Below are 9758 nucleotides of genomic sequence, written 5' to 3' on the forward strand. Positions count from 1 at the left end.
TACTTCAAGACATCTAGTTCTCTTAATGCTAAGGAAATAGGGTCAATTGAAGTTTTCAAGACTAAGCTTGATAGAGTTTTGTTGGAATACTCAGCGACAGTGAGTAGACAGAGATGAGGTACAACTGACTGAAGGAACAGGCCAAATAGCCTGCTCCTGTTCTCGTGTCCAAGATCAAGTGCTCACTGTAGATGTCAGCATCCATCCCAGCTATAGATCCGTTATATCTGAGCTGAGAGGAATATCATGTCATTCAAACTGCCATTGCAAATGCCAGACTAAAGTATTTGGGAATGAATCTGAATCACGTCGAGTGAATCTCTTCTGGACTGCAACGAGTTGCGAAGAAACCCATAGAATCCCGACAGTGTAGACACAGGCCATTTGGCCCAACAGGTCCACACCGACCCTCCGAAGAGTATCCCACCCAGATCCATTCCCCTACCATATAACTCTACATTTCCCCTGACTAATGCACTTAACCCACACATCCCTGAACACTATGGGCAATTTAGTAATTTAATATGGAAACTTCACACAGACAGTCGCCCGAGGCTGGAATCGAACCGATGACCATGAGTAGCATTGGAAAGCTCTGCTTTTTAAAGTCGAAAGGTTGTACTTACTGAGGTATTTTGCAGTACAGTCACTGTAACAGTGTTACCACATTCCCTGCAATAAACAATTTGACAAATATTAAAACAATATGGGTCCAGTGCAGAAAAAAAAGGACGCTTGACTAAAACCTGCAAAATTAAGCTCCTGGCGCAGAATATTATTTTCTGAGATCACAGGAGATCACAGGCTTGAACTTAACACCAACACATAAGACTCATAAGAGTTGAACAGCGTGGAACCAGACCCTTTTGTCCAACTTGTCCTCACTGACCAGACATCCCAATCTGATCTAGTCCATCTATCTCACTCAGATTGTAGTTCAATGTTAAAAATAAAATTGCCACTATCTTACAAGACCCATGGGACTGCGCTCTCATTTGAGAAAGAGAGGTGACTGGTGAATTAGAATTAGGTTCATTGTCACGTGTACTCAAGTTACAAAAGTACTGGAGTGCAGTGAAAAGTGTACAATGTCACCAACACACAGTGCCATCTTAAGTACAAAATACCTAGATATAAATCTCAGGTATAAAATTAGAGAAAATAAAGAAAGAAGTTACAGAACACGACAGATATACACAGTATAAGTTAGGAAAATAAGAAATAATGAAATAAAAAGATTCACATTGCAGTCTTACTATTGTTGGGGGTGGGGGTTCAGAACTGGAGGGCATAGGTTTAGGGTGAGAGGGGAAAGATATAAAAGGGCTTGAGGAGGCAATGTTTCACGCAGAGGGTGGTGCGTGTATGGAACAAGCTACCAGAGGAAGTGGTGGAGGCTGGGACAATTACAACATTTAAAAGGCATCTGGATGGGTATATGAATAGGAAGGGTTTAGAGAGATATTGGGCTCAGCGCTGGCAAATGGTACCAGATTAGGTTCGGATATCTGATCAGCATGGATGAGTTGGACAGAAGGGTCTGTTTCTGTGCTATACATCTCCATGACTCTCTGACTCTATTAGGGCTTTCTGTAATGGTAGTGGTTTAACTTGAACCTCAGAAAAGGGGAAAGATTGAGAAGGAGAGTCCTTCATGGTAACCAATGTCTATACAAAGACATCAGCATCAGAAACATTTCTGGTAATCAATAGTACTAAAGCTCCAGTGTAAGTCCAGAGTTCAGATACAAAGGGCAGATGTCTTCCTATAAGCAGTCTCCCACAGCCCAGATTAAAGCAGAGTGAAGTCTAACAAAGACGTCAGCCTTATACATTCTGGATTTGATCCTGAACACATTAGAGATTGAAATATATCCAAAGGAGTACAAGTCATAACTCAGACCATACTTAGTTTTACATATTCGGTTCTTACAAACCCTGCCTCCAATGTTTGGCATGTATTTAAATTGGGGTTGCAGTGAGGTTTTCTACACAAGTGGGAACTCCATTCTATATATTCTGCTAAACAGTTCTTAAGATCCAGCCAGACAACACTGTTTAAGCCCAAAACCCTTGAGAACACCTTTGACAGGAAGCAAATCAAATTCAGTAAAGTTACTGAGAAATTCTTTTGTAATGATCCCCACCTTAGCACTGAATCCTAGAGCTGCAAGCATTGGAAAGGAGAAATATATTCCAACAAAAGAGACTCTGGGTTTGACAAATGCACACGCGACATACATCTTGATTTGGTTTATCATTTATGAACAATCTTTAACTTAAAATGCTTTCTTTAACTGCATTTCTGATAGAATACACTGAATTGTAAATAGTGGGACTATGGATACAATGGAGAATTCATCTTAGGTAAGCAAGCAAGAACTCAACTGTGTGGATAATAGAGTGTTCAACTGTGTGTATTTTATGGAGAAATTGGTTGTACGTGTAATGGGGTACTGGTTATTTGTGTAGGGTACACAACGGAGCATTCAATAGTACTTGAAATGGAGTTCTTGATTGTGTGTATATGGAGTATTTGACTATATGTATATTCAAGTATTTGACTGTATGTGTAACCTGACAGTGCATATATCAAAGAAAGAGAAAGTGAGGACTGCAGATGCTGGAGATCAGAGTCGAGAGTGTGGTGCTGGAAAAGCACAGCAGGTCAGGCAGCATCCGAGGAGCAGGGGAGTTGACGTTTCGGGAAAAAGCCCTTCAACAGGAATAAAGGATTTCTGATGAAGGGCTTTTGCCTGAAATGTCGATTCTCCTGCTCCTCGAATGCTGCTTGACCTGCTGTGCTTTTCCAGCATCACACTCTTGATGCATATCAAAGCATTCAATTGTGCATACAAGTTTGTCTTTGTATTTGAATTTTCAAATGTGTTTAAAATGGGGTATTCAATTGTGTTTGCATGTAATAGAGAACTAGGCAAGGTGTGTAATGGAATATTCAACCTTGTGTGTGAAAAATATTCAACAGTCTGTGTAATGGAATTTTCGATTGAAATGTCGACTGTGCGTGCAGTAGAATATTTGTCTCTGTGAGTAATTGAGAACTCAACTGTTTGTGTAATTCAATATATGTGATGGTTTATATTATAGAACACTATTGTGCAAGATGTCTTGGTGAGCTGCTGTAGAACTATGGAGACATATGACACTCAATTAAATCTTGTTGGTGATCTCCCTTTAGAACTGCAAACAATTTTCTACACTTTAGCTTTGTTTTATTTTCTGAGTTTGCCACCAACAACTTGCATTTATATAGCACTTTGAATGTCATAAAACTTCATAATTCAAACTTCATAGCACGTTCACCTATTGAAGAACTTAAAGACAGCCCTCAAATAAGGTCATAGAGATGTACAGCACAGAAACAGTCCCTTCAGTCCAACGTATCCATGCCGAACAGATATCCTAAATTAATCTAGTCCCGTTTGCCAGCATTTGGCCCACATCCCTCTCAACCCTTCCTATTCAGATGCCTTTTAAATGTTGCAATTGTACCAGCCTCCATCACTTCCTCTGGCAGCTCATTCCATACATGCAGCACCCTCTGCGTGAAAAGGTTGCCCCTTAGGACCCTTTTATATCTTTCCCCCTCACCCTAAACCTATGCCCTCTGGTTCTGGACGTCCCCACCCCAGGGAAAAGCCATTGGCTATTTACCCTAACCATGCCTCTCATGATTTTATAAACATCTTTCAGGTCACCCCTTAGCCTCCGATGCTCCAGAGAAAACAGCCCCAGCCTGTTCAGCCTCTCCCTGTAGCTCAGATTCTCCAACCCTGGCAACATCCTTGTAAATCTTTTCTGAAACCTTTCAAGTTTCACAACATCCTTCCGATAGGAAGGAGACGAGAATTGCACATAATATTCCAAAAGTGGCTTAACCAATGTCCTGTACAGCCACAACATGACATCCCAACTCCTATGTTCAATGCAATAAAGGAAACCATAACATCTTCTTCACTATCCTGTCTACCTGCGACTCTGGTCATTAATAATTAGCTGGTGGTAACTATTAAAACTTTACATTCAGTGAATGAGCTAAAAGGGTCCTCACCTAATAATGTTATCGATATGTTCCTGGGAAATTGTATCCAGAGGCATGTTGTTAATTTGTAAAATCTGGTCTCCTGGGAATAGCTTTCCCTCTCCAGGACCACCTAAGAAGGAAAATGAAGTCAGCATATTTTTGAATGAAGCATTGGTTGTCCCTCACAGAAAGAGGAGAAAAAGCTGAAAGTACATGGGAAGCTCATTAGCAAATGCAAAGGATAAAAAAAACACACAGAAAATTATTCATACTTTTTTTTTACAACTGCACATCTTGCTGCCTGAAGCTTGTCTCATCTCAATGAAAAGGGAATGATGCATTTCTCAGATTGTGGAGAGAGAGAGAGAGGTGGATTGTACCTGTTTGGGACTTTCTTATAGAGAACTAGGGAACACAGATAATGTCAATGGGACTAAGGATTCTTGTGTGTGTTGAATAATCACAGCGTAGAACCAGCAGACCAGCATGCAAGAAATCATAAGGAAATTGATATTGGACCAAGGACAGGAGCTCACCAAAATAACCAAAGCAAATCTGCCTGTGTGGAGTTTCTACGTTCCCCCTCCATGTCTATGTGGGTTTCCTTTGGGTGCTCCGGTTTCCTGCCAATCCAAAGATGTGCAATTTAGGTGGACTGGCCATGCTAAATTGCCCCATAGTGTGTAGGCTAGATGGGTTAACTGTGGTAAATGTGGAGGTAAGGAGATTGGGTGAGATGCTGTTCAGAGGGTTAGTGCAGACTCAATGGGCCGAATAGCCTCTATCTGCACGGTAGGGATTCAATGATGATTCTATGAAAATAATGAACAAGTTAAAGGCATGAAAGTGTGACAAATCACCCAGAGCAGAAGATTCCATGCCAGAGTTTTAAAGGAGAATTGGTGCAGACAATACATATACCCTGACTGTAACCTATCAAAGCTGAGGAACTGGTCCCATAGACTGAAAAATTACTCATGTCACTCCAACAGTTGAGAAAGGGAGAAGAACTGCATCAGAGGTCAGATCAGTTTTCCTTCGTGTGAATCCAAGGAAAGTGATGGGACCACACGGAGTACCAGGCCCTGCACTCAGAGCGTGCGCAGATCAACTGGCAGAGGTCTTCTTGGACATCTTGAACCTCTCCCTGCAGCAGGCCACTGTCCCTGACTGTTTCAAGAGGGCCAACATCATCCCTGTGTCTCAGAAGGCTCGTGCAGCATGTCTCAATGACTACCGCCCAGTGGCCCTAACTTCAATAGTCATGAAGTGCTTTGAAAAGCTGGTCATGGCATTAATCAACTCCAGCCTCCCCACTACTCTTGACCCATTCCAATTTGCCTATCGAACCAACAGATCCATGTCAGATGCCATATCACTTACCCTTCACTCCTCCCTAGAACATCTTGACACCAAGAACAGCTACGTGAGAATCCTACTCATTGACTACAGTTCAGCCTTCAACACTATTATCCCCTCGAGACTGATTACTAAACTTAGTGATCTCAGACTAAGCCCCACTCTCTGCAACTGGATCCTCAGTTTCCTGACCCACAGGCCACAATTAGTGAAGACTGGGGACAATATTTCATCCTCACTAACACTCAACACTGGAGCCCCTTAGGGTTGTGTACTCATCCCCCTACTGTACTCACTGTATACCCATGATGCGTCACCAATACCAGACTAATGCCATTTACAAGTTCGCTGATGATACCACCATAGTCAGTCGAATTTCAGATGGTGACGAAACAGACTACAGACGGGAGGTGGAGGACCTGAAAAAATGGTGCACTGAGTACAACCTAGCTCTCAATGTCGGCAAAACCAAGGAACTCATTGACTTTCGGCACAGAGTGCACATTAATAGCACAGAGGTGGAACGACTGGAGAGTGTCAAGCTCTTCGGAATGGTCATCCATAACAAGCTTTCTTGGACCCTTCATGTGGATGCACTGATTACAAAGGCCCAACAATATCTCTTCTTCCTCAGGCAGCTGAGGAAATTTGGCATGACGGTGAATACCCTTGTTATATTTTATAGGTGCGCCATTGACAGCATTCTGTCTGGATGTATCACTGCTGTACCAAACAAGATTTGGAGATGTGGTGAACTCGGCCCGGACAATCATAAAGGCCAACCTCCCATCTATAGAATCCATCTATCAGGCCCACTGTCAAGGAAAGGCCGTCAGCATTCTTAAAGATCCATCCCACCCCGGCAATGTTTTTCTACAACCTCTACCATCGGGAAGAAGGTACAGAAGCCTGAACACACGCACCAGCCAGTTTCATAACAGTTTCTACCCTCCTGTTGTTAGAATACTGAATGAACTCACAAACTCTTAACATTCGCCTGTACCTGTGTTTTTGTTTTTGCTGCTGTTTACCTATTATTTACTTATCTGTGCTACTGAACTCTGTGATCTGGCTGTATTGCTCGCAAGACAAAGCTTTCCACTGTGCCTTGGTACACGTGACAATAAATTACATTAAATTAAATTCAGAAGCCTGGTGAATTATAGCCCAAATAACCTCACATCTTGCATTGGCAAATATCTAGGCCTATCATTGAGGACAGAGTGGCTGAAGATGTAGCTAATTTTCAGCCGATCAGAGACAGTAGTAAAGGCCCTACAAATCTCTATGAACTTTTTTAAATACGTGAGGAGAGAACCTCTGGGTCCTAACGTCCACTGGTCATATCTCACCCCTTGGAAAAAATCCAGCAATTAGATGATAAGCCACTTTTATGATCTTATTGTGGGGTGGGTTCTTGAGGAAGGGGTCTCAGGAGGAGTTGGAGGCTTGGATTGGGGTGCGGATTTGAGGCCATTCCTTGCCCCCATCCCTGCCCCCATTGTCACTAGTTGGATAAAATGCAGGCTCTATTCCTTAACCTAGTTTGCAAGTTGTCATGGTTTCTCAGTTTGGAAATTAGGCACCTTTGTTGACCACCAGGGGGCAGATAATTTGGAAGGTGACGGGTTCAGGCCCTGAATTGACCATTTTGGTGGAAGTCAAGAAGGCTATCTATGGATCATTTTAATTAATTACCGAGGTGGCAGGAAGAGGGTGAGGGGCCAAGCCCATTATATCACCTTCTGACCACCTTCGGGGAAGAGAAAATTCCACTCTAAGTACTGTCACCATGGCAAATCTGACTGTGTGGGAGGAAGAGTGAGATTAGATTAGATCAGATTAGATTAGATTAGATTAGATTAGATTACTTACAGTGTGGAAACAGGCCCTTCGGCACAACAAGTCCACACCGACCCGCCGAAGCGCAACCCACCCATACCCCTACATCTACCCCTTACCTAACACTACGGGCAATTTAGCATGGCCAATTCACCTGACCTGCACATTTTTGGACTCTGGGAGGAAACCGGAGCACCCGGAGGAAACCCGCGCAGACACGGGGAGAATGTACAAACTCCACACCGAGGCGGGAATTGAACCCGTGTCTCTGGCACTGTGAGGCAGCAGTGCTATCTGCTGTGCCAACGTGCCGCCCACATTGGAACCTCCCATTCCCAGGGTATTTACCTGCAGTGACAGACCTCACACACACTGGTGTATCTTCTGAGACCATAAAGCCATAGTCCAGCAGTGGATCTTTGATAATCTTCACTGTCACCTTCAAAGGGCTGCTCAGCTGGTTTGTGTTAGCAGCTGCTCCATCGGCTGGACCTCGATTTCTTCAATCACAAAAAAAGCAAGAGTCGTATTTGTCAATCATTGTCAGTATCTTATTATTTTCCATATTATTTTCCATATTATTTAATCCACCTCGCACCCATCCTCACCACACCCCTTCAATCCCCCATCCCCCACCCCCAGCCTGGACTCTGTCAGGTTCCTGCAAAATTCTCACTCGTAGCCTCTCCCCATCGCATTGGCTTTTTGAGAGCTAGGTCATTGTAAAAGGGATTTCCTCTGCTTCTCTGTATCCACCTCAAAACTGACACACCCATCCTTTAGGACAAGAGGGACCTGCCAAATCCAGGGTGAAAAATTCCAGCAAGCTGTTTCAAGAATGTCAAAGGATCAGAAGATTCTTGGTGAGTTAATAGAATCAAAGACAGAGGCTAAGAGTCACAGAATGGCTGCCCTATCCAAACTGCAGCAAATTGGTTAGGATGAGATCAAAATGTAGTTAGTGAATAAAACCAGGAAATTTTCAGCAAGTTTGGCAGCATCTGTGGAGAAATTTTCAGGCTAGTGAGTCACTGATGCACCCATTGAGGTGAATGATCAGTCCACGGTCTAGAATGGCGGAACAGGCTCAAAGGGCTGAATGGTCTGCTCAGGCTCCAATATGCCTTCTTCAGAAGTGGATAAAGTCAGGGTGCGATTTCCCCTCCCTGGAGATGGTGAGGAAAAGGCAAATATTTGGCTGAGTTCACCCAGAGGCATACTCAGTCCCTTTCTCACCACCTCCACTCCGGGCAGGAAAATCCACGGTGGGCATCCTCAGCCCGCCAACAGGTGAAGCTTTTGAATCATCAGCTAATGGGCACTTTAGGGCCTAAGCCACTCATTGGCCTGAATACCCTCTCTCCCAGCTGGTGGGAACAGGGCGTGTTTTCTTCACAGGGAACCTCCACTTGCCTCAATCTGGGGCTAATTGGGACAGGGAGAGGTTCTCATCCCATCCCCAATAGTGTCCCCAAAATACCCACTTACTTACCCACTGGTGAAGCTGGTCATGGTGTGCCACTTGTGCTTCCACCATACTCCCTGAGCCTACAAATCTCTGATTAGCCAGTTACCTGTGGGTGGGTGGTGGGCAGGGCAAGGATTCAGTGAGCAAGCTCCTGATTGGACAAAGGAGAAGCCATTAAGTACTAAATTGATGCTCAATACAATGATTGTTCATGCTGGGTTGATAGAGGGGGCTAGTAGGTTAATGCCCCATGAAGTCACCTATGCCTGCACTTAGTACTCACCACATTAAATCCTAGCCTTAGGGATGTACCAGGTTTTAAGCAAATGCAAGGGTAGAGAGTGGAAAGAAAAACCATGGGATGGTCTGAAATGAGATTGAAGGCTGGACAATAACAAATGGGGGTTAATGGTGTTAGGCAAATGAAGTCAGAATGGAACAAATCAAGGAGCAAAACATGAATGAGGAAGAGGGATACACAATGACAACAGAGTCACTGCCACAAGATTGTCTGTTTTCCCTGGAGGCTGAGGGGTGACCTTACAGAGGTTTATAAAATCGTGAGGGTAAATAGATAAGGACTTTTCCATGGGTGGGGGAGTCCAAAACTAGAGGGCATAGGTTTAAGATGAAAGGGAAACAATTTAAAAGGGTCCTAAGGGGCACCTTTTTCACACAAAGGGTGGTGTGTGTATGGAATGAGTTGCCAGAGGAAGTGGTGGACATTGGCACAATTACAACATTGAAAAAGCATCTGGATGGGTATATGAACAGGAAGGGTTTAGAGGGGTAAGGGCCAAGTGCTGGCAAATGGGACTAAATTAGGTTATCTGGTCCTCATGGACGAGTTGGACTGAATAGTCTGTTTTCGTGTTGCCCTGACTCTATAAATGATTCCGAGATCTGAATTATTGGGTTAGACATCAAATGGCCATGGGATTTTGATCCAGTGCTGGGAAACTTTGAAAATTACAGTCCCACATATTACCTTGGAATGCCATCTTCTGGGACAGTTGTGAATTTGAAAGGCTTAGTTTTAATTTT

At 43.6% G+C, this 9758-nt stretch overlaps 1 protein-coding gene across 1 annotated transcript in view; it reads right to left on the bottom strand.

Annotated features, from left to right (window-relative positions):
• LOC140492536 (FERM and PDZ domain-containing protein 1-like) overlaps positions 1-8758 on the bottom strand; it is a 49829-nt gene extending 41071 nt beyond the window's left edge. Inside the window, exons 1-4 of the mRNA XM_072591473.1 lie at positions 8739-8758; positions 7595-7746; positions 4073-4175; positions 627-672 (exon numbers count right to left, since the gene is read on the bottom strand). Coding sequence (XP_072447574.1) covers positions 627-672; positions 4073-4175; positions 7595-7746; positions 8739-8758 — 321 coding nt within the window. The remainder of the gene's footprint in view (positions 1-626; positions 673-4072; positions 4176-7594; positions 7747-8738) is intronic.
• Between the last annotated feature and the right edge of the window lie 1000 nt (positions 8759-9758).

Source organism: Chiloscyllium punctatum, chromosome 2, assembly GCF_047496795.1.
Source record: "Chiloscyllium punctatum isolate Juve2018m chromosome 2, sChiPun1.3, whole genome shotgun sequence".
NCBI lineage: Eukaryota > Metazoa > Chordata > Chondrichthyes > Orectolobiformes > Hemiscylliidae > Chiloscyllium > Chiloscyllium punctatum.